We start from the raw sequence: 25,637 nt of genomic DNA on the forward strand, positions 1-25,637 counted from the left end.
TGAATCTGCTCCAGGACCTGGAAGGAAAGAGCTGAAATGGACAGAAATGAAGGGGCGAAATGAAATGAATGACCTGAGCAGGGTCATGACGCTCTACTGAACGTCATCACACAAATGAGAGCAAAAAATGAAAAGTGTAAGATAACACTTAATGTATGTACTACGGCTGGCAAACAGTCACAATAATCACAACCAATGGCAATCTTTTAGTTTATTTAAATTTAACCCTAAAGAAATATTTTTCTATTTAAAAAGTGCATCGATTTGTATTTGACTATTATTTATCAAAGCAATATATTTATCAAAATATATTTAATGGCATTTTGAGCAGAAACAAGCTGCTATGGTTCTCCTGTTGCTTTGCGCTGAGCACTGGGTTTAAAGAGCTCTGGACGGCGTTTGCAGACTGAACGAGGCTTTAACCCCGTTTCCTGGGATTAAAGCCTCGCCTGGAGGGAGACTCGGCAGCGGCTTCTCCGTCATTCAAAACACAGAAAGTGAAAGTAAAAATGGCGCAAGCAATTTTGTTCAGAACTACGGATGCTTCGAGGGGTCAAACTAGGAAAACATGTTAACGGTGTCAAAACAATTAACAGCGTTAAAGGTGTGACACCTGAAGTTGACGCATGTGAACAGACGTTAGGAGAAGCACTTATACAGCTGACTATGTCAACGCGTTGGCCCGACATCAACAGGTAGCAGGTTCTCAGGTTCTCTCAGCCAGAGTCCAAGTAGGTCATGTTCCATCACTAGTAAACGCCCTGCCATCCACACACAGTCAGGGTTCCACAGAATCTTACACAACACCTGTGTGCGATGCCAAGTCACTGTCAACCCAGCTGGCCCAATCCAACAGCCAGGACCACACCTTCCATATACCATCCCACCTAAGCCCGAAGAAAATAAATGCAAACACTTTATCTGCATGTAATGAATAACATGTAGTTCACGTAGAGGGCAAAGGTTGAATATCCCAGAGGCTCCATATCGACATTTATTAGAGGATTTCGGCGCGCGATCTGAAATGCCTTCACCCCGAGGAGAATGTGATGGAGTCAATGCTCAAAATTCCTCAAAGGTGGTGCAAGGAAACAGAAAAATGCAAACAAAGAACTTTCTTTGAATGCATTTTTTTTAATTGAACAATTCAATTGATTGCACTTTATTTATTTTTTTAACTTCAAAATCAGAATCAAATCAAAATTTAACTTCAGAATCAAAATCAGTTTTATTCGAGATCAAAAACTTTTGTTTGTAATACTTTTTTCTTTGCTTTCAAACATCAACCTTTTTTTGTTACTTGAGGGATTTTTAAAATTGCATCACCACAAATACGATTGCACACTTTTGTCTCCAACAGTACAAAACCCATAAAATCCAAAGAGAGCACACGCGAGGATTTTACCCGTTTGTCTTCAATGATGTCATGGGCCTGGAGGAGCAAGCGAACAGAGGGGTCAGCGAGGAGGACATCAAACTGGCCATGCAGGGTCACGTCAAAGAAGGCTACAGGGTAAAATACTTTTATCCGTCACAGTTCAGCGTTCCGTTCACATGTCACAGGTCTTTGACATGAGAAACGTTCTGTCGCGTGACTGTTTTTTTTACATTTCCCCGTCTCAGTTCAGTTCTGCTTTCGCACTGTCGGAGGGTAAACCCGATTACAACAGAGAGCCCACCCCGGACGACAAAGTTCACGCTTTGGTTTGTGTCGTACCTGCGACCCATGTGAGTCTTCTCAGCTATCGCATCATGGACCGGATGAGGAACATCCGGTTAGCTGCCACAGACTTGGGTAAGAGAAAATGCTTCCTGCTCAGCGGATCCATTTACATGTTGCAGTTTTTGCTTGATACGTCTTCGTGTTTAATCTCGTTTTGTACAGTGTTATTCCAGCGACTCCTCGGGGTCAGTAGTGAAGACTGGACCATGCGTACTGTTGTGTGATGCTGTATTGTAAAACAAATTCCTCCAGTACAAACTCAATTTTGATTGCTCTTTTAGCTCTGAAAAAATAAAATCAGAATAAGGTCTATTTGTAAAATACATTGTCACGTAAATTGATTTTGCTCTGTACTTTGTTGCATTAGGAGTAGAAAATGCCAAACGTTAAATGAAGCCATTCCCTAAAAATAAGAAAATGGAATCCAGGTTGGGATGAATAGATTAAATACTTCAAGTTCAAGAGATGATTTTGTGATAAATGTGCATATAGTATACATAGACTAGCCCAGTGCTGACAAAACGAACTTGTTTGTGTTTTGTTTTTTAAACTATTCTACGACACCTCTTGACTATGTGTTCACTACACTGTTTATTCTACTAACTTCACTGTTTCAATATCTATTTACAATTTAAACTATTATACTCTTTATTCTGCATTCTTTTGCTGTTCTACTGCACTTTTCAGTATTCACATTATATTCTACTTCTGTTTTACTATGTATTCACTATTTGATCTTTGTATTCTTTTTCACTATTTATTCACAATTCTCCTTCAATATTTTACTATTTAATCACTATAGTTTTTTTTCCTACTGTTGACGGCGCAGTCCAACATTCTTTCATGAGGTGAATTCAACTCTAACTCTGCTTGTTTCTTGTGAAGGTTTTAGCGGCGACTGTGCCACACACCCGGTTTGATACCGTGACAGTTAATGTTCTGATTGTAAGTGGCTTTGGACGGAAGTGTCTGATCAATGATGTCATGTCAATGATGATGTCATCTATTTTCAGAAATTCCCCAGGTCGTTATTTTCACCAAAATTGATGAAGCTTGTTCTGTGGTTCAAAGGGACATTAAACATGTCTACAAAAGCAAGTACATTAAGGAAAAGGTAAGAGTCTTTACAAGAATCAATCATATATGAAAGATATCAGGTGACATTGATTTGAATTTTATTGAATTTCCTATTGAAGTCATTTAATTTTACAAATGAACTTGCCTCACTTTTATACATGTAAATCAAATAAACTGCTGATACACTCAACACAGGCAGACGAGTTCAGCCAGAGGTTGGGAGTCCCAGTGAACTGCATCTTTCCAGTGAAGAACTACCATGAAGAGATGGACTTGAACGATGAAGTCGACCTCCTGATACTACGAGCGCTGAGACAGATCATCGACTTAGCAAACGACCACGTGAACGACATGTGGCCTCAACACCTAAAACTGTGCGATAGTTAAGTTAAGCCGACGCTGGTAGATTCATAATTCATAATGTATGGCCCTGTTTACACCCGGCATTAACATGCGTCTTGGGTGAACCGATCAAAGTGACCGAAGTGGACAGCTCTAAGTACAAGTGTAACTGCACCCAAGACGCATTGCGAAGCGATCACTCAAACCACATTGGGATGTGGTTGGGGCTACATATGGCCGCATCCTTTTAGCGGTGTGTACGCGAATGTGTCCTGAACCACATTGAAGGACCGCCTACTCAACTGACGTCCTCCATAAAGCACAAGTACACATTCACGCGCCAACTGCGCATTAAAGTGCGAAACAGCAAGAAGCCGCGACAACAGGCAAAACGGATTCTTTGGGATGGAGTACACAGGACACACGCTGTCTGATTTCCATTTGGGCCGAAAAGTCAGTACAACAGAAACTGTTCGATTCATACCGCAACCGGGCGGTTGATGACATTTTAAAAAAGCTGGAGGTGGCGACCAGGTACAGTCAATCATGGCAGTAATGCCAACGTTAAATAAAAAAACACAAAAATTCTTGGAATTCCTTTGCAAATAGAAATGACGTATGTCTTTGGTGCATATGGAGTAGGTCAGTGTGATCCGATCACAAGTGGTTACTCGAGACACATGTGGAGATGCATTCCAGTGGCAGGTGTGAACAGACGTACCTGGAGCTGTCCACTTGAGATCGGATCACCCAAGACAGAATAATGAAAGCTGAAATTAAATCTTCTCTTTCTTTGTGCTGCTCCCGTTAGGGGTGGCCACAGCGGATCATCTGCCTCCAACGCCTTCTGTTCTGCGCATCTTCCTCCCTGACACCACCTGCCTGCATCTCCTCCCTCAGCACCTCCATCAAGCTTCTCTTTGGCTTCCTCTTTTCCTCTTGCCTGGCAGCTCCACCCTCAGCCTCCTTCTCCCAATGTAACTCTCATCTCTCCTCCACACGTGTCCAAACCATCTCAATCTGGCCTCTTTTCCACCAAACTGTTCAACCTGAGCTGTCCGTCTAACGTCCTCATTCTTAATCCTGTCCATCCTTGTCCCTCCCAATGAAAACCTCCACATCCTCAACTCTGCCACCTCCACTTCATCCACCTGCCTTTTTGTCAGTGCCACCGCCTCTAAACCGTACAACATGGCTGCTCTCACTACCGTCCTGTACACCTTCCCCTTCACTCTGGCTGAAACCCTTCTGTCACAGATCACTCCAGACACTCTTCTCCACCCGCTACACTCTGCCTGTACTCTCTTCTCCACCCACTCCAGCTTGCCTGTACTCTCTTCTCCACCCACTCCACCCTGCCTGTACTCTCTTCTCCACCCACTCCACCCTGCCTGTACTCTCTTCTTCACCTCTCTCCCGCACTCTCTGCTTTGGATGGTCGACCCCAAGTACTTGAACTCATCCGCCTTCTCCACCTCCACTCCTTGCATTGTCAGCTTTTCGCTGCCCCCCCTCCCATTCAGGCACATGTATTGTGTCTTACTCCTGCTGACTTTCATTCCTCTTCTCTCACTTCTTCTCCACTCCTCCATCATCCTCTCCCTTTCCAGGATGGTGTTAAACAGTCTCGTTAGGAAGGCCACTGCCATCTCACCTAAACATTTCCATGCTTCCCCAGGTTTTTCATCTGGTACAACCGCCTTACCTCTCTTCATCTTCTTTAATGCTGTTCTCACCTCATCCTTGCTAATTTGCTGCAGTTCTTGATCCACTATCCCCACATCATCCACTCTTCTCTCCCTCTCATTTTCTTCATTCATCAACTCCTCAAAGTACTCCTTCCACCTTCTCAACACACTCTCCTCACTAGTCAGCACATTCCCATCATTATCCTTCATCACCCTTAACCTGCTGTACATCTTTCCCAGCTTGGTCCCTTTGTCTTGTCAATTGGTACAAGTCCTTTTCTCCTTCCTTATTGTCCAACTTCTCATACAACTCGTCAAATGCCTTTTCCTTGTCCTTTGCCACTTCTCTCTCTTCGCCTTGCGCCGCATCAGCTTGTACTCCTGTCTACTTTCTTCATCTCTGACTTTCCCATTTCTTCTTCGCTAACCTCTTCTGCTCTATGCTCCCCTGTACTTCCTCATTCCACCACCAAGAGTCCTTGTCTTCCTTCCTCTTCCCGCATGATACACAGAGTACCTTCTTGGCCGTCTCCCTCACCACTTCTGCAGTTGTTTCCCAGTCATCTGGTTCATTCCCACCTATTGCCTGCCTTACCGCTTCCCTAAATTGCATGCAACACTCCTCCTTTTTCAACCTCCACCATTTTATCTTTGGCTCTTCTTTCACTCTCCTCCTCTCCTTGGCCTCCAGAGTCATCCTACAGACCACCATCCGATGCTGCCTAGCAACACACTCCCCTACCACCACTTTGCAGTCACTAATCTCTTTCAGATTGATTCAGATGTACTACATCTCACACCCAACTTGGAGCATATACACTGACCACATTCATTATCACCTCATCAATTTCCAGCTTCATGCTCATCACTCTGTCCCACACTCTCGTCACCTCCAACACACTCTTGACATATTCTTCCTTCAAGACCATCCCTACCCCATTTCTTCTGCCATCCACTCCATGGTAGAACAGTTTGTACCTGGCTCCGATAATCCTGGCCTTACTCCCCTTCCACCTGGTCTCTTGTACACATAGTACATCTACCTTCCTTCTCTTCCTCGGCCGACAGTAGCACAATTTCCGCTGGCACCCTGTTGGCTAACGGCACCAGTGGCGGTCGTTGTTAACCCGGGCCTCCACCGATCCGGTATGGAAATCAGATTTTTTTGTCCGCATGTTGGATTTGCATGGTTTTTACGCCGGATGCCCTTCCTGACACAACCCTCTCTGTTCATCTGGGCTTGGGACCAGGACTGATGATGGCTTGTGCATCCCCAGTGGCTATATTCAAAGATGAAACAAAATAAAAATCTTTATCATTATGTTAAATGTATATTGCTATATTTCTTATTGTGTACAGTTAACGGTTAGGTTTATTGTATATTTTTCAATATATTTCAATTTTCTTTTGGATATTTTTTGTTGTATTGCTTCATTATTCTCTTCCTACTCTTTTGATGTGAGCTGTTGAGACACTGAATCTCCCTCCCGAGATGAATAAAGTACCTATCCATCCAGCACTGAGGGACTTCGACATTTGTCCCGTCTAAGCTGATTTAAAACCCTCCATCCTTCCTTCATCCATTACTCTGACCATCTTGTTGATCTCCTTGATGGCCATGCCCATGCTGCTGGCCTGGAAGCCCGTGGTTATGTAGGAGCGCAGCAGCGCCCGGTGGTCCACGCCCTGGTCTAAGTCGTAGCCGCGGATCTTGGGAACGTCCTCCGGGAGCTCGGAGCTCTCTTTGAGGACGGCCTCCATGGCCACGGACGGGGCTTGGTCCACCATCTCTTCAGAACACAAGGTGTTTCTCAGTCAGAGTCTCACTCTGACAAATTCTAATAAATAAAGCCAGAAAAATATAGCGATATACTCTAGTTACTATCCACTTAGCTAGTGGTTACATACAATTCAAAACAAACATGATCAAGCAACCAAAAAAAACAACACAGCCAACTCCAATGAAACCCTGGTGTACTATATATACAGTGCAACATAACAATGAAAAACAGAATGTCCCGTTCAACCCAAAGCCCCGAGTCACTTCCTCAGTTAAATAGTTTGTGTCACAGTCTGGCGTTCTAGTTGGAACGAGTCTTTAATGGCTGCCCTATTTCCCCAAAGCAATTTTCTCCAAGGATCCTCGAGTTACCTCCTGCACTCCGGTGGAGACTCGGTGGCCGGTGGCGTGCCAAAAAATTATCATTCGCCAAAAAAGTCTTTGCCGTCCGCTGGGTGGCTTATATTACATTACATTACATTTAGCAGACGCTTTTATCCAAAGCGACTTACAATTGTTCAAACACCGACGGACGCAGCCATCAGGAGCAATTAGGGGTTAAGTGTCTTGCTCAAGGACACTACAGCATGCTAGCAGGAGGAGCCTGGGATCGAACCAGCAAACTTTAGATCACTAGACCACCAGCTCTACCGCCTGAGCTACCATCCCCATATAAATATGAACTGTCAGTAACAAGGTAGATGCTGCAATTACTTTTTGGCAATCGCCATTTCCCAGGAGCTGACAGCCCCGGGAATGGATGGCCCGAGCGAAGGCTGAGGGGAAACCAGGTGGATGGTGCGGTGAATAAAGATCCGTAGGAAGGTGACTGAACAGAGCGATGACAGACTACTCCAGCAGACTCAAACGCGCTGCCAGGGATTGACAGACGATCTCGGGACACTCGGATGGACGAGCCTCTTCCGGGCATGAGTTTCTAGAGTTGGATCACTTTCAGGTTCTGCCGGTCCGGTCCGGTGCACGAGCCTTAGCAGGTTTGATCTTACGCAAACAAACTGAACCGGTAATTGTCATTATGAAATTACAAAAGGAGCCTCCGTCAGCAACCTGTGCCTCCGGCGTCACGGCGCTTGCATTGCATCATCAATAAGCAACACAACGACATGATGAACATTATTATGTTTGTTTACAAAGAGCCAGCGTCCACGTGGCCCTGCCTCCCCTCACTCAGAGCTGATTTCTCGTCTCATTCGTTGCTCATTGAAGATGCCTAGTGCAGCCTCCGCGATCAAGAAGATAGGAGTGCTGTTTGCAAATACTTTGCACTTGAGGCTAAATGTAAACCTAACTGAGAGATTTGGACGGGGTTGTTTTTTTCCCTCCAGTTTCTCAAGCAGCACTCAGCCAAAGTCTTATCTAGTCTAAATTGTATTATTTTGATGTTCAGAAGAAGAAAAGTTCAGTTGAATGGTTGTGAGAAATAAAAACACCATGTGTCACTCAGTTGTCGTGCTGATTGTGGTGATGAGTGCCACTAACAGCTCGCTCCATACGCTTTTTGTTACGTCCGTTACGTCCGCACAGGGGCGTGTCCTGGTGACGTCGGGGGAACGCATCTTTAAAGGCACAGAGCGCCACAAAAAATGAAGAAAGCAGAAGCGAGGGCGATTATGACCGTGACAGACAGAGAAATGCATTTCATTGCCACTGGTACTTGTACTCTGTGCAATGACAATTAGTTGAATCTAATGTAATCTACACCCCCCTCCCCCACGCACACGCACACACACGCACACACACACGCAGCTGGGCAGTGTGTGTAGACCCTATAAGCATCACGGTGGCAGTGAGGTGATGCGGGGCATCTCTGTGACATTTGCAGAGCTGTGCTGTGTGACCTTCTCTTTGGTGTGGTGTGCGCCCAAGGAATGACCAGGGAATGATAAGATGAAGGGATAAACAACCGGTTCAGGAACAGCCATCCGGTACTTGGGTGTTAAAATCTGCCTGTCTGACCCTTTCCTCAATGCCCCGTGTGATTACCCCACCACACAGGAATAGTGCAAGATGTTGATAGGAGACTTTGGGGCAGAGTTAGGGTCAAACACTGTGTGGAACCTAACGGCGTAGTCAGAGAATCAGCGCTTATCCTGGCCATTAATGTTCGAGCCGCCTCTCGACCCGGGGTAGTGTGTTTGAAGATCTTGCAGAGGGTGTTGGAGAAGAGCTCCAATGAAGAGCAGACAGGAGAACCCCTGGACCACTTCGGATCTCAGGATCTCTCTATCTCACTGGGAACCCCCCCGTGGGAATCAGTATAGAAATGCCGGTGGGGGGGCTGCCGATGTGACGTGAATGGGGTGGCCCTGTTTGGGTCTAGCGGAGCAGCCAAACATGGAGAACTGGCCCAAGTACCTCCACTTATCACATTGTCAGCGATAATGTCACGGGTGCTTTTTCTGGTAACGAGGCAAGCAATAAACTGCACCGCAGAATCGGTGACTGCTGTGGAGACACCCTGTGGCTTACCTGGCAGGAAGAGTGGAGGTCAAGACGGTGGCCAAACTGCCCTGAAGGCCATAGAGAGCACACATTCTGGTATACCTGCACCATGGCTCAAGAGAGGCACGGATGGAGGGGTGTGTGGGTATCATGGATTTGTCCTTTGTTGAAGATGTTTTGTTTATTAAAATATGCATTTTTTACATCTTTATATCTTATGTACACATCTCTGCAGGGTGATGCACAATTTGGAGCTTCCAGGAACAAGTATTAGTGTGTGGCTATCAGTTTAACAGCAGTTCTTAAAAGCAAGACCCAGGATGTTTGCACATGGACAACAAGTGCCCAAGATGATGTTTTGGTAAAAGGAACTAATCTTTATTCGGATATGCTCTTGATATTGTCTTTATTTTCTGCTGTCCTCTTTTTGCTGCTGGAACGGTGTAGATTTGCCCGTTGTGGGACAAATAAAGATTTATCTTGTGTTATCTTATCTTATCGTAAAACGTCCGGTAGAATAAAAGATAATGTTCCAGGAAGAGATTATATTTCAATAACACAGTTACCTAGAAAACATACTTTCTGTAAAACAAAATTAGAAATAACATATTCTGAGGCGTTCATTGGCTGTATTGGTGTTGAACACTATGACTCTGCGTTACAAAATGTGAATGACAGGCAGATATTATTAACACCCAAAGACAGAACTGAGTCAGTGAATACCATGAAGTCTCCCGTAGCAAAGACATACACTGAAGACAAACCATATAGATATATATATGTGTGTGTGTGTATATGGCTAATACTTGGCTAAAATAATTATAAGATGTGGAATATTAGTAAGTGTACAGTGATGCATGATAAAAATCTGGTTTCAGGGAAAACCAAAACAGATTCTGGGGAGAACTAAAAACAAATACGTTCGATCTCTATTCATTTATTTTCCTTTCTGCTCCATCAAACAACGAGAGCGGCAGTACAGGCCTGGATTCTACTCCAACCTGTGTCAAGGACATAGGATTGACGTCGACATCGTTTCCATTTCATGAGAAGGGTGATTCCACCATGGGGGGTCCATTTGTTTCCCACTAATATTAAATGAAGAAATATGTAAAGTCAAGGTGAAATAGTTTTCACACTTCAGTAAAGTGTCCGAAACGACGACATACATTTCAAATAAACAGCTGGAAGCATGAATAAAAACTATCAACAGCACTTCGAAAACGGTCCCAACCCACGATAATAACTATTATTATTTTTGCTTTACAGTGTCAATCCATTTAATGTTTCATGCTTTTTTATGAGTAATTCATTATAAATTGAGGAAAAGAGTTTAGTTTAGTTGTGTCCCATAATATAAACTCAACCCTGTTACGTGAACATCGCCTCACGAGAGCCAGACCTTGTGCAATTAGGGCGTGGCAGGGACTGTAAAGACCTGGCAAGAAAGACTGCGGAACCAGGCTAAGAGGAACACATTCACCGCTGTGAAATATTGGGAATATTCATCAAGTCACATCATCATCTGAACTTCCTGAAGCCGTGGGAAGAAGTCAAGTAAGTCCTCTCCTTCTTTTTTCTGTATTTTCACTGATATTGTGATATTGACTGAGAAGGTCACAACCCTGTTACCAAAACTGTTGCTTGAAAGTAAGTGATTTATTTTGCTTGAGGTGTCTTGGAATGTGTGGCGTCCCAAGACAGCCCCATTGTATTACTGATACGGAGCGTCAGCACCGACTGACCTACAACCGCAGATCACAACCACGTAGAGGCGGCATCAGGGAGCATGTTTCGTTTCTCAATCACCTTCTCTCTCTCTCTCTCTCTCCCTCCCTCTCGCACAGTGGGACTTTTACTAATAACACTAGACGTGAATTAGAAAACAAAAACATTTAACACTTGAATAATCTGTCAATGTCATCAGTTCTCCCTGATCCTGTTCTTTCCTCTTCCTCCTTTTCTACACTGCTGTATTTCTAGATAATTACTAAGAGACGGTGCCAGGGGTCCCGATGATAAGGGAGGTGAAATGTGACCTGTGACCAGTGTATGGGAACGAAATGGTCAACGTTGTCTTTGGTCAAGCATAAAATACTCGCCAGAGTGTCATTCGAGAGAGAATCCATCCGGCTCGGTTCTCTCCTAGACGTCCATGGCAAGTCTAGTCTGATGCTGTTATTTTGTAATAAATCTATTATTTTACTCAAGTCAGCATCAACGGTCACTCCTTCTTCATCAACACATCAAATTCATCGAGAAACTATAAACTACATGCTAAAATACATTTCAGGTAAATCATTAGAATGTCCTTGTTGTCCTCGCACCATTAGCACCAATGCTGGATATTCACATTTTCTATATTTGCTGATTCGATGCTAAAAACTCAACCCTGTTAGTTCAACCATTACTCATTCACTGCATTTTCAGCACAGATAGCTTATAGAAAATGGGACATTATTACCTGAGATGGGTAAAGACATTTTCTGAATGTCTAATACAGGTTTTCATAGATCCAGCATCAGAAAAATGCCATTTTTAAGAGTTAAAGGGTTAAACAGCGCCCTAATCGTGGAATCACAACAAAACAATCAAATTTAAAAAAAAAAAGTTTTGGCTCGACCTGCCAACACCAGGTAAAAGAAATAATTATTGTCAAAAAACGCCCCGAAGATGTGATGTCAGAAGACAAGGTAAACAAGGTTGTTTTGTTTATTTTCAAACAGCGCCCGTTGGATCCATCTTGTGGCGAGCGATGAGCCGGTCGGCGTGGGCTGCGAAGGTCTCCGCCACCAGGAGCGGGAAGACGATGGAGGCGTCCGCAAAGACCTGCAGAGACAAGACCAAACAGATTCAAATATTAAAATGAACATACGACTCCAATCATAAACTTCCCATAAAAACCCAAGAGAGTTGCGACCCATCCCACGCTTTTCTTCGTACGCCATTTTGGTTTCATAGTGCATGGTCTAGCCATCATTTATTTAAAATACCAATATTTATATTATATTTGCAGGTGATCAAATATGATATGAAAGGATCATAATAATAATAATAATAATAATAATAATAATAAAAATATAGCTGCAGCAATACACAGGGCCCAGTTAATTCGTTTTAGGCACGTGTTCCATATTGTTTTTGTTTTGTGATGCAGTGAATTATACTGGACGTATAAACAAAACATAGTTACGTTCATGTTATTCAACAAATCCAACTTTCATAGCATTAAGCAGGAAGCATTTCCATTTCAACCAGACGTCAACCATCGATTTTAGGTTGTAATGTGACATACATGCAGCTCAGTTCTAAATAACTGTTCTAAATAGCTAAGTTTACAGTCCTCATTTTGTTTGTTAGTTGTAAAGTAGAGCAATTAGAAAGTTTGGACAAGAATCAACAAATCGTCACCAGTTGGAGTTAATTTAATTTTTGGAGATTCCTTCTTGAAGACTAATAGTTGTTAAGCGGAAAATCTTTTCTGGGGCAGATACTTCTCTATTGGAAGCATATACAGAGCCCTATTTTCTGAAAACTTGTTTTGCATTAATATTGTTGTGTTATGAAGCTTCTTGTGTTTGTTGATGTAATAATCATATTTCTATACTATTCCTGTACTTCTGTTCATCATTGCCGTTTACAGCAGTGTAATGTCTGTTATGTGTTTTCACATTTTTTTTTTATTTATTAGAATTACATTTTTTTTATGTATGTTTTATTTTTTTATATCCATTTGATAAGAATGGTATGTAGATTTTGGCAATTTTTCGGTATCTGCAATAATAACAAAAACAACTTTTGTAATTACTTTCATAACAATAACAATGTATACATTTCATTTTAAAAGATATAGATACATGTTTAACGACTACGTTATTGTAAATCTTCTGTTAATAATCTTATTTTTCTTTGTGCTGCTCCCGTTAGTGGTGGCCACAGCGGATCATCCGCCTCCAATACCTTCCGTTCTGCGCATCTTCCGCCCTTACACCACCCACCTGCATGTCCTCCCTCAGCACATCCATCAAGCTTCTCTTTGGCTTCCTCTTTTCCTCTTGCCTGGCAGCTCCACCCTCAGCCTCCTCCTCCCAATGTAACTCTCATCTCTCCTCCACACGTGTCCAAACCATCTCAATCTGGCCTCTCTCACTTTTCCACCAAACTGTCCAACCTGAGCTGTCCCTCTAATGTCCTCATTCTTAATCCTGTCCATCCTTGTCCCTCCCAATGAAAACCTCCACATCCTCAACTCTGCCACCTCCACTTCATTCACCTGCCTTTTAGTCGGTGCCACCGCCTCTAAACCCTACAACATGGCTGCTCTCACTACCGTCCTGTACACCTTCCCCTTCACTCTGGCTGGAACCCTTCTGTCACAGATCACTCTGGACACTCTTCTCCACCCACTCCACCCTGCCTGTACTCTCTTCTCCACCCACTCCACCCTGCCTATACTCTCTTCCTCACCTCTCTCCCGCACTCTCCGCTGCTTTGGATGGTCAACCCCAAGTACTTGAACTTATCCACCTTCACCACCTCCACTCCTTGCATTCTCAGCTTTTCTCTGCCCTTCCTCCCATTCAGGCACATGTATTGTGTCTTACTCCTGCTGACTTTCATTGCTCTTCTCTCTAACGCAGCCTCCACCTGCTCCCTACTCTTGCTACAGATCACAATGTCATCCGTGAACATCATAGTCCACAGAGACTCCTGCCTGATCTCATCTGTTAACCTGTCCATCACCACTGCAACAAGAAAGGGCTCTGAGCTGATCCTTGATGCAGTCCCACCTCCACTTTGATGCCTTGGTCACCACTACTGCACACCTTACTACTGTCTGACTGCCCTCATACATATCCTGTACCACTCTTACGTACTTCTCTGCCACCCCCGAGTTCCTCATGCAATACCACACTTCCTCTCTCGGCAGCCTATCATATGCTTTCTCTAAATCCACAAAGACGCAGTACAACTCCCTCTGGCCTTCCCTGTACTTTTCCCTCAGCGTTCTTAGAGCAAACATGTCATCTGTAGTACTCTTTCCTGGCATGAAACCATACTGCTGCTCGCTGATCCCCACCTCTCCTCTTAACCTCGCCTCCACTACCCTTTCCCATAGCTTCATGCTGTGGCTGATCAACTTTATTCCCCTGTAGTTACTTCAGCTCTGTACGTCTCCTTCTTCTTGAAGATGTTACCAGTACATTTCTTCTCCACTCCTCCATCATCCTCTCCCTTTCCAGGATGGTGTTAAACAGTCTCGTTAGGAAGGCCACTGCCATTGCACCTAAACATTTCCATGCTTCCCCAGGTTTATCATCTGGGTCAACTGTCTTTCCTCTCTTCATCTTCTTTAATGCTGTTCTCACCTCATCCTTGCTCATTTGCTGCACCTCCTGATCCACTATCCCCACATCATCCACTCTTCTCTCCCTCTCATTTTCTTCATTCATCAACTCCTCAAAGTACTCCTTCCACCTTCTCAACACACTCTCCTCACTAGTCAGCACATTCCCATCATTATCCTTCATCACCCTTAACCTGCTGTACATCCTTCCCAGCTTAGTTCCTTTGTCTTGCCAATCGGTACAAGTCCTTTTCTCCTTCCTTATTGTCCAACCTCTCATACAACTCGTCGTACGCCTTTTCCTTTTCCTTTGCCACTTCTCTCTTTGCCTTGCGCCGCATCAGCTTGTACTCCTGTCAACTTTCTTCATCTCTGACTTTCCCATTTCTTCTTCGACACCCTCTTCTACTCTATGCTCTCCTGTACTTCCTCATTCCACCACCAAGAGTCCTTGTCTTCCTTCCTCTTCCCGCATGATACACTGAGTACCTTCTTGGCGTCTCCCTCACCTCTTCTGCAGTTGTTTCCCAGTCATCTGGTAACCCTTCATTCCCACCTATTGCCTGCCTTACCTCTTCCCTAAATTGCATGCAGCACTCCTTCTTTTTCAACTTCTACCATTTTATCTTTGGCTCTTCTTTCACTCTCTTCCTCTTCTTGGCCTCCAGAGTCATCCTACAGACCACCATCTGATGCTGCCTTGCAACACACTCCCCTACCACCACATTGCAGTCACTAATCTCTTTCAGACTGCACCTCCTGCATAAGATGTAGTCCACCTGTGTGCACCTTCCTCCACTCTTGTATGTCACCCTGTGTTCCTCCCTCTTCTTGAAATACTTATTCACAACAGCCAAATCCATCCTTTTGGTGAAATCCACCATCTGTCCTTCCACATTCCTCTCCTTGACACCATACCTACCCGTCACCTTCTCGTCACCTACGTCTCTGGTCCCTTGGCCAACATGACGTTTGAGATCTGCTCCAATGACCACTCTCTCTCCCTTGGGGACGCTCTCCACCACTACATCCAACTCGCTAAAGAAGTCGTCTTTCACTTCCATCTGACATCCAGCGTATGCACTGACCACATTCATTATCACCTCATCAATTTCCAGCTTCATGCTCATCACTCTGTCCAACACTCTCTTCAAAACACTCTTGACATATTCTTCCTTCAAGACCATCCCTACCCCATTTCTCCTGCCATACACTCCATGGTAGAACTGTTTGTACCCGGCTGTGATACTCCTGGCCTTACTCCCCTTCCACCTGGTTTCTTGTACACATAGTACATCTACCTTCCTTCTCTCTATCATGTCAGCCAGCTCTCTCTCTATACCCTTCATAGTGCCAACGTTTAAAGTTCTTATTCTAAACTTTACTCTCCAACCCTTCCTCCTCTCCAGCTGTCTCCAGACACGCCTTCCCCTCTTCTTCTTCTTGTTCTTCGGCCGACAGTAGCACAATTTCCACTGGCACCCTGTTGGCTAACGGCACCAGTGGCGGTGGTTGTTAACCCGGGCCTTGACCGATCCGGCATGGAAGTCCGATTTGTTTTGATGAAACTTTAATTACAAGGGGTTTGTGACGTATCGGTTCAAACAAGACTTTGTTTGTTTTTCTTTTATTGTGACTATTTGATGGCCTTCGTTTATAGTAAAACACTTCAAGTTGCATATGAAAGGTGCTTTACAAATAAAGTTTATTATTATAATATTATTACTTTTATTCTTATTTTTTATTTTATTCATATCGTCTCATCTCATCTAAACACATCTCAACAGTGGTTTCAGTGGATGGGGGTGGAGGAGGCACCTTGACAGACCGGGCGTCGGCCTTGATCTTGCCCCAGGACACGGCCTCGTCGGGCCTCGCCCCCGAGTCGGAGCCGTCAAACTCCTGAGCCGTGTTGACGTACACGGCGTAGTTGGCACCGAACCTCTGCAGAGAGAAGCAGCACGTCACGACCTCAGTGGCTTTCGCTTTCAGCCTTTTCATTGACGTTGTTTGCTGCTTACCTGGGCGTTGGAGTTGGCGATGTGGTGTTTGGGGACGCCGCCTCCCAGGATAATCATCCCCGTCAGCTTAGCCGCCTCCGTGATGATGTTCAAATCGTAGATATCTGGAATTCAATTCAATCAAAAAGACATTTCTGTCAAGATGGAGCCCATGAAACAGGAAAAACACACACGTCTAAAACTTTCTGACGGCAACTCATCAACTGAAAAAAATGCACTTCCTCAATCGATGCTCTAAGCTGTTCAGCAGACACTGAAATAGAAAGATGTATGAGATGCAGTAAGTAAGATAAGATCAAATAAGATAAGATAACACATTATTAATCCCCAAATTACACAAGTTACAGCAGCAACAACAGTGCAGTCCTTGATCGATATGGAATATTTATCAATAACAAATTTATATTGATTGATACGTATTGAAATTGATATACGTATTGATATTGACAGATAAATATTGATATTGACAGATACATATTTATAGATACCTATTGATATTGATAGGTACATATGATAGATACATATTGATATTGATAGATACATATTGATATTGATTGCTACATATGATAGATACAAATTGATATTGATAGATACATATTAATATTGACAGATACATATTAATATTGACAGATACATATTGATATTGACAGATACATATTGATATTGATAGATACATATTAATATTGACAGATACATATTAATATTGACAGATACATATTGATATTGATAGATACATATTGATAGATACATATTGATATGATTGATACATATTGATAGATACATATTGATAGATACATATTGATATGATAGATACATAATAATATTGACAGTTACATATTGATATTGATAGATACATATTGATAGATACATATTGATAGATACATATTGATATTGATAGATACATATTGATATTGATAGATACATATTGATAGTGATAGATACATATTGCGTCCAGTGCATGCGTCATGGCGACAGTGATGTTTTGTTTACCTTGCACGATGTCCAGCACCAAGCCTGGCATATCAGCGGTGAAGATGTAGAAAATGTCTCCGATGGCTCCGTCTGTTAAGGCCGGGCTGAACACTGGGATGTTATTCTGCAATGATAAAACAACTCAACAACTCAACTTAAGTTATTGTTTCACATGGATGCATCAGGAGGATCCAGTGGAGAGTAGCATGATGATTCCTAGTCTATTATGGTTAAAGACTTTTGAGAATTATTAGAGAAAGAATTGTTATGCAACATTACACAATTTCCTATTCATGACAGAGCACGAGTTGTTAATGCAGAGGTTTATTGTAAACTTTCTACTTTTTATATTATATCCATCCATCCATCCATCCGTCTGTCAGTCTGTCTGTCTCTCCATTAGAGTCAATGACATAATGAACCTATGAATTATATTTTTCATTGGATGGCTGATCCCATCGATGGTCCCAAAGAAGAATTTAGAAGAACATATTTGGGGATATTTTACCATATTTTAGGTACTACCTTGTAGGCCCAGTAGTAGATGGACTCGGGGTCGTTGATCTCCTTGCCCAGGAGGTGGATCATCTTGGACGGAGTCCACACAGTGCCCTGAGGAGGAGACGGAACAGCAATCACCTCATCTCAGGAATCTCAAGGGCCTGAGTCATATATGTATATGAACAACAACACTTGTTGTTGTTGTTGTTGTTGTTGTTGTTGTTGTTACTGCGGTGACTCACCTCCGTTTTCTGTTGATGCAGCATCCGGACCATGATGGGAAGGAGCCATTTCTCAAAAGCAGTGTAGGTATCATTTGGCACCAGAAGGTTTCCCGTCCTGGATTCAAGTTAAAACCCAGATCAACCGTCTTTAAAAGTATCCTATCAATGACGACAACTATTACCATTGGATTTCAAATATTGTTGAAATACTTGAGGGTACATATGTCTGAGGGTACATACATGAGGCTGAGGTTAGCCTCTCCATAAGCATTTCATTAACTAGACTTCTAACAATATATTTTTTAATTTCTGATCAAGCAGTTAGTGTAATAATAAATAAGATCTATTAAAATCTAATAAAAACAGCCTTCACAATAATAATGTTTTATATAAACCTATAAATAAATAAACTCAAATGTACCAATCTTGAATGGCCTCTCTCACTTTTCCACCAAACTGTCCAACCTGAGCTGTCCCTCTAATGTACTCATTATTAATCCTGTCCACCCTTGTCACTCCCATGAATTCAATCTTCTTAGGTTAATATATAAATGATATTCAATAAAGATGGCCGATTACAATACAAACTCGAACAACGCTATGTTGTAACTGCTCCGAATACATATCTTATTCAGATTGTCTGTGGGTTCGTCGGATCCCTGACAGCATTGAAAGTCTGACCTCAGTCCCATCTGCACGTGCCGCCATCTTGGCGAAGACCCATTTGTTGACCAATCACTAGACTGCAATACTATCATGTGACCTGTGCACCCTGTCATTAGCGCATGTCGGTGCGTTGGGCCGAGGAACCGAATGGTAAAGTTTTTTACAAAATAATTCCACAATAATGGACCGATCTGGATCAAACTTGGACGACAGAATGTCAAGACAGCCCCGAATATAATTTATTTTCATCTTGTTTGTGAACACAGCGGCATTGGCATTATGAGGAGAGGATAATAATAATCAAAATATAAAATGATACTATTAAGTCACCTGTTGATGCCTCTGCCAAACAGCTCCTTCCCGGGAAGAGCAAAGTCTCCCAGGAAGGTCGGTGCCAGGCACTTCATGAAATCCTCCTCGATTCCTCCAGCTGTGGTCACAATCACATCCACCTGTGTAGAGCAGAGTAGAATAGAACAGAACAGAACAGAATAGAATAGAATAGAACAGCAGCCAATGAAATACAATCGAACAGAACAGTACAGTATAGAATAGAATAGAACAGCAGCCAATGAAATAGAATAGAACAGAACAGAACAGAATGGAATAGAATAAAATGGAACATAATAGAATAGAATAGAATAGAATAGAATAGAATAGAATAGAATACATTATCACACTGCTTTTTGGAATACTCGATTCTGAATGGTTGATTGGAACTATTAGTTTGTCTCAGTGTATTATTTAATGTAGTAAGCCGCCATGTAATAAGGGGATTCACGGCAGAGCAGCAGTGTTGGATCAGATCAGACTGTTTCCAAACCGTGTTGACATAATAAAAGATACTCTTCACGCAATACTTGGTGGTTTAAGGAAAACGTGCCATTTTGTTTCCCTCAAACAGAGCTTCTCTGTAAATCTGAATAAACAATGAAAACAAATAGAACATTTTATAGTTTAGTTTCTGTTACATATATAGTAACATAAAAACACAATAATAGATTTTTTTATTTTGTTTTTAAAGGGTTTTAAACACCTTTTTGTACCAATCAACCCTGTTACCATCAACCCTGTAACCATCAACCCTGTAACCATCAACCCCATTACCATCAACCCTGTAACCATCAACCCTGTAACCATCAACCCCGTTACCATCAACCCTGTAACCATCAACCCTGTTACCATCAACCCTGTAACCATCAACCCTGCAACCATCAACCCTGTAACCATCAACCCTGTTACCATCAACCCTGTAACCATCAACCCTGTAACCATCAACCCTGTTCTCATCAACCCTGTTACCATCAACCCCATTACCATCAACCCTGTAACCATCAACCCTGTAACCATCAACCCCATTACCATCAACCCTGTAACCATCAACCCTGTTACCATCAACCCCGTTACCATCAACCCTGTATCCATCAACCCTGTTACCATCAACCCTGTAACCATCAACCCTGTAACCATCAACCCTGTAACCATCAACCCTGTTACCATCAACCCTGTAACCATCAACCCTGTTACCATCAACCCTGTAACCATCAACCCTGTAACCATCAACCTTGTTACCATCAACCCTGTAACCATCAACCCTGTTACCATCAACCCTGTTACCATCAACCCTGTATCCATCAACCCTGTAACCATCAACCCTGTAACCATCAACCCCATTACCATCAACCCCTTTACCATCAACCCTGTAACCATCAACCCTGTAACCATCAACCCCGTTACCATCAACCCTGTAACCATCAACCCTGTTACCATCAACCCCGTTACCATCAACCCTGTAACCATCAACCCTGTTACCATCAACCCCATTACCATCAACCCCATAACCATCACCTCCCCACCCATGGTTACTATCCGCCGCAACCTCCGCAACCTGTCTCCCACCCACTTCTCCTCTGTGCTCTCCTCTTCTCTTCCACCTCACGGCGCTTTCTCCTCTCTGCAGGTAAATGATGCCACTGACTCTCTCTGCTCCACCTTGAGCTCATGTCTGGAGCCTGTGTCCACTATCCACCAGACCTGCTCGATCAACCCAGTTGCACCCTTGGCTGACTGACACCCTCCGGACAACGTGCACTGACCTCAGAGCAGCCGAGAGGAAATGGCACAAATCCAAAACAACTGAGGATCTTGCAAGTTACCAGACACTGCTGTCCTCCTTCTCTTCCAGCATCACTGCTGCCAAGAAGGCCTTCTTCAACGATAGGATCAACGGTGCCACAGACACACGTAAGTTATTCGCCACCTTCAAGTCTCTGCTTTACCCTCCACCACCTCCCCCAGCTACTAACCTCACTGCTGACTGCCTTGCCTCCTTTTTTACTAACAAAGTGGCAGCCATCAGCAGCCAATTCACTAATCAACTTACTCAAAACCTGTCTCCTCCAGCCCTAGGCTCATCGTTCCCTGGTCTCACCCCCCTCGCTGAAAGTGAGGTATCTAAACTACTAACATGTAGCCGTCCTACTACCTGTCCGCTAGATCCGATCCCATCTAACCTCCTTCAAGCCATATCACCGACTATCACCCCGGCAATCACACATAATTAATTCTTCCCTAACTTCCGGCACTTTCCCTTCCGCTTTCAAAGCGGCTCGGGTCGCACCACTGCTCAAAAAACCCTCACTGGATCCCAATCAAGTAGGAAACTATCGGCCGGTCTCACTCCTCCCATTCCTTTCCAAAACCTTAGAGAGGGCGGTCTCTAGACAGGTTACAGAATACCTGTCAAGTAACAACCTTCTTGATACACTTCAATCTGGCTTCAAAAGTGGTCACTCCACCGAAACAGCCCTGTTGTCTGTGACAGAGGCCTTAAAAACTGCTAGAGCTGCTGCCAAATCCTCGGTTCTCATTCTGCTTGACTTATCAGCTGCTTTTGACACTGTCAATCACAGCATACTCCTGTCCATACTCTCAAGTATGGGCATCTCTGGCAGCGGCACTTTCCTGGTTCGAATCTTACCTCACCGGGCGCTCGTTCAGTGTGACATGGCAAGGCCAGCTGTCTGTGCCTCACCACCTCACCACAGGGGTGCCCCAAGGCTCGGTGCTAGGACCCCTCCTCTTTGTCATATACACCACCTCACTGGGCCCGATCATCCGCTCACATGGCTTTTCATATCACTACTATGCGGATGATACTCAACTCTATCTGTCCTTCCCGCCCGACGACCCCACTGTCTCAACGCGGATCTCGGATTGTTTCGCTGACATATCCACATGGATGAAGGATTATCATCTTCAACTCAATCTGGCGAAAACGGAACTGCTGGTCTTCCCGGCCAAACAAGGTATTTATCACAACATTGATATTAAAATCGACTCTCTATCTCTTGTTCCTACCAGGGCTGCAAGGAATCTTGGTGTCATTATTGATGACCAACTGACATTCTCGGACCATGTTGCCGCCGTCTCCCGGTCCTGCCGTTTCGCACTACTCAACATCCGAAAAGTCAGGCCGTACCTGACCCAATATGCCACTCAACTGCTGGTACAAACCCTGGTGATGTCCCGTCTCGACTACTGCAACGCCCTCTTAACAGGCTTGCCGCCCTGCGCGGTGAAGCCACTACAGATGATACAGAATGCTGCGGCGCGACTGGTGTTCAACCAGCCAAAGAGGGCACATGTCACTCCGCTGCTCATCCAGCTCCACTGTTTACCTGTAGCCGCTTGGTTACCTGTAGCCACCCGCATCAAGTTCAAGTCTCTGATTCTGGCCTACAGAGTGATTGCTGGGAATGCTCCCACCTACTTCAATGTTCTTGTAAGAGCACATGTTGCCCCCCGGATGCTGCGCTCGTCAAATGAGCGTCGCCTGGCTCTGCCGGCCATACAGCCACGGCAATCCAGGCTATTCTCATTTGTAGTTCCACGTTGGTGGAACGAGCTGCCAAAAATGACCAGAGCGGGGACCTCCCTCTCTGTCTTTAAGAAGCACTTGAAGACCCAGCTCTTCAGTGAGTACCTCCTGTCCTAACCTACAATTACTTAGCACCACCTTGCAGTATTTATTGTTACACTAATGTTGCTGAATGTTATTCTCCCTTGTAAGTCGCTTTGGATAAAAGCGTCTGATAAATGACTAAATGTAAATGTAAATGTAAATCAACCCTGTAACCATCAACCCTGTAACCATCAACCCTGTAACCATCAACCCCATTACCATCAACCCCGTTACCATCAACCCTGTTACCATCAACCCTGTAACCATCAACCCTGTTACCATCAACCCTGTTACCATCAACCCTGTAACCATCAACACTGTAACCATCAACCCCGTTACCATCAACCCTGTTACCATCAACCCTGTTACCATCAACTCTGTAACCATCAACCCTGTAACCATCAACCCTGTTACCATCAACCCTGTTACCATCAACCCTGTAACCATCAACTCTGTAACCATCAACCCGTTACCATCAACCCTGTTACCATCAACCCTGTTATCATCAACCCTGTAACCATCAACCCTGTTACCATCAACCCTGTTACCATCAACCCTGTAACCATCAACTGTGTAACCATCAACCCCGTTACCATCAACCCTGTTACCATCAACCCTGTTACCATCAACTCTGTAACCATCAACCCTGTTACCATCAACCCTCTTTCCATCAACCCTGTAACCATCAACCCTGTTACCATCAACCCCGTTACCATCAACCCTGTTACCATCAACCCTGTAACCATCAACCCTGTTACCATCAACTCTGTAACCATCAACCCTGTTACCATCAACCCCGTAACCATCAACTCTGTAACCATCAACTCTGTAACCATCAACCCCGTTACCATCAACCCCGTTTCCATCAACCCTGTAACCATCAACCCTGTAACCATCAACCCCGTTACCATCAACCCCATTACCATCAACCCCGTAACCATTGTTAAGGAAATTCTTCCGCAATGATCGGTGAGGTTAATCTGCCCGCTACAAGAAGACAAAACTGAGAATATCCAAGATTATTTATTCTGCAGAATAAAGAGAAAGATTCAGTACTGCTCCAAAGCAGCGCTGGGATCAATCTGATATCACAGAGAAAGACAGGAGACTTTATACAGTAGAAACAGGGTGTGGTTTGGGTCAGAGGTCTCAGACGAGTCTGCCTTCCCCCTAACTGTCTTCCTGGCTTCCTGGCTTCCTCCTTCCATCAACCCTGTTACCATCAACCGCGTTACCATCAACCGCGTTACCATCAACCCTGTAACCATCAACCCCGTTACCATCAACCCTGTTACCATCAACCCTGTTACCATCAACTCTGTAACCATCAACCCTGTTACCATCAACCGCGGTACCATCAACCGCCTTACCATCAACCCTGTAACCATCAACCCTGTAACCATCAACCCCTTTACCATCAACCCCATTACCATCAACCCTGTAACCATCAACCCTATAACCATCAACCCTGTTACCATCAACCCCTTTACCATCAACCCCATTACCATCAACCCTGTAACCATCAACCCTGTAACCATCAACCCTGTTACCATCAACTCTGTAACCATCAACCCTGTTACCATCAACCCCGTTACCATCAACCCTGTTACCATCAACCCTGTTACCATCAACCCTGTAACCATCAACCCTGTAACCATCAACCCTGGTGTTGGGGATGGTAGCTCAGGCGGTAGAGCTGGTGGTCTAGTGATCTAAAGGTTGCTGGTTGGATCCCAGGCTCCTCCTGCTAGCATGCTGTAGTGTCCTTGAGCAAGACACTTAACCCCTCATTGCTCCTGATGGCTGCGTCCGTCGCTCTTTGAACAATTGTAAGTCGCTTTGGATAAATGACTAAAAATGTAAAAAAAAAAAAACCCTGTAACCATCAACCCTGTTACCATCAACGCCATTACCATCAACCCTGTTACCATCCTAGAGTAACAGGGTTGACAAAAAATGTCATTGGCAGGCATTACTAGCCATGTGGGCATGACACCACATGTTGTGCATTGATGAGAGGCTTAAATGTTGTTATATATGTTCATTTAAAATTTAATACAAACACGTTTTCAACGTGAGCGTTTGTGGTAACAGGGCTGACACAAACAAGCTCGTCCCCCTCTGTCAGACATTATAACTCAAAGAAAAGGTGCTCAAATAAGAGGACACTTACTTGTCTCTTCACCATCACCTTCCTAAAAGGCAGATGATTTCACTGCCTGGAAATGATGCAACTTTCGGAACAGTCCATTTTTTCTGAAGGTGTTTTGATGAAAAGTAAGAGGACAATGACGACAAACTGGGGACCCAACTAAATTGATGTTCTTTTCAACATTTGACACATAAAACCCATCATGAGTAATGAAAGGACACTGGAGGCTTTTAAGTTTGAGTTTTTACATAACAGTTTGACTTTTTTGGCCTCGATAGCTAAAAGTAGAAATACTAAGTAACACAGGTGTAAGAAAGTTCTGAAAATCTATCTTTTTCTTTTTTTCCGGTTGTAGAACGCTGCGATTGGGGGGCATTTGGAGTTTTTGGGTGCGCAAACTATTGTCAGATTGTTGAATCCTGGTTCCACTATTGCTCTTCGCCAGGATTGTTGACCAGGATGAGGAGTGTAGGCAACACGGGTACCAGTGACTGAGTTTGAGGGGCACAGCAGATACAATATGAGGCTTTTGAATATTCGGCCATGGCCAAACATGTGCAATAGATCATTTAATTGTGATGTTATTTCAATATCCTTCATGTTTTGAATAAAACAATTGGTTTACATTTACATCCTCCGTGTCATCATTTCTCATCATCAACCTACCAATAAAAATATGTCCCCAAAATATTCTGGTTAGTCGTGTTGAATTAAAGG

The 25,637-nt window shown here is 43.8% G+C and overlaps 1 protein-coding gene across 1 annotated transcript in view; it reads right to left on the bottom strand.

The window, feature by feature from the left end:
• Positions 1-11,791: 11,791 nt before the first annotated feature.
• The window catches only part of LOC307237437 (deoxyhypusine synthase-like), a gene marked incomplete at both ends in the record, with an annotated part of 15,049 nt that continues 1,203 nt past the window's right edge, over positions 11,792-25,637 (bottom strand). Inside the window, 7 exons of the mRNA XM_080010149.1 lie at positions 11,792-11,902; positions 16,239-16,364; positions 16,442-16,507; positions 17,439-17,537; positions 17,939-18,025; positions 18,157-18,253; positions 19,135-19,256. Coding sequence (XP_079866275.1) covers positions 11,792-11,902; positions 16,239-16,364; positions 16,442-16,507; positions 17,439-17,537; positions 17,939-18,025; positions 18,157-18,253; positions 19,135-19,256 — 708 coding nt within the window. The remainder of the gene's footprint in view (positions 11,903-16,238; positions 16,365-16,441; positions 16,508-17,438; positions 17,538-17,938; positions 18,026-18,156; positions 18,254-19,134; positions 19,257-25,637) is intronic.

This window comes from Zeus faber (assembly GCF_960531495.2).
Source record: "Zeus faber genome assembly, chromosome: 11".
Classification (NCBI taxonomy): Eukaryota; Metazoa; Chordata; class Actinopteri; order Zeiformes; family Zeidae; genus Zeus; species Zeus faber.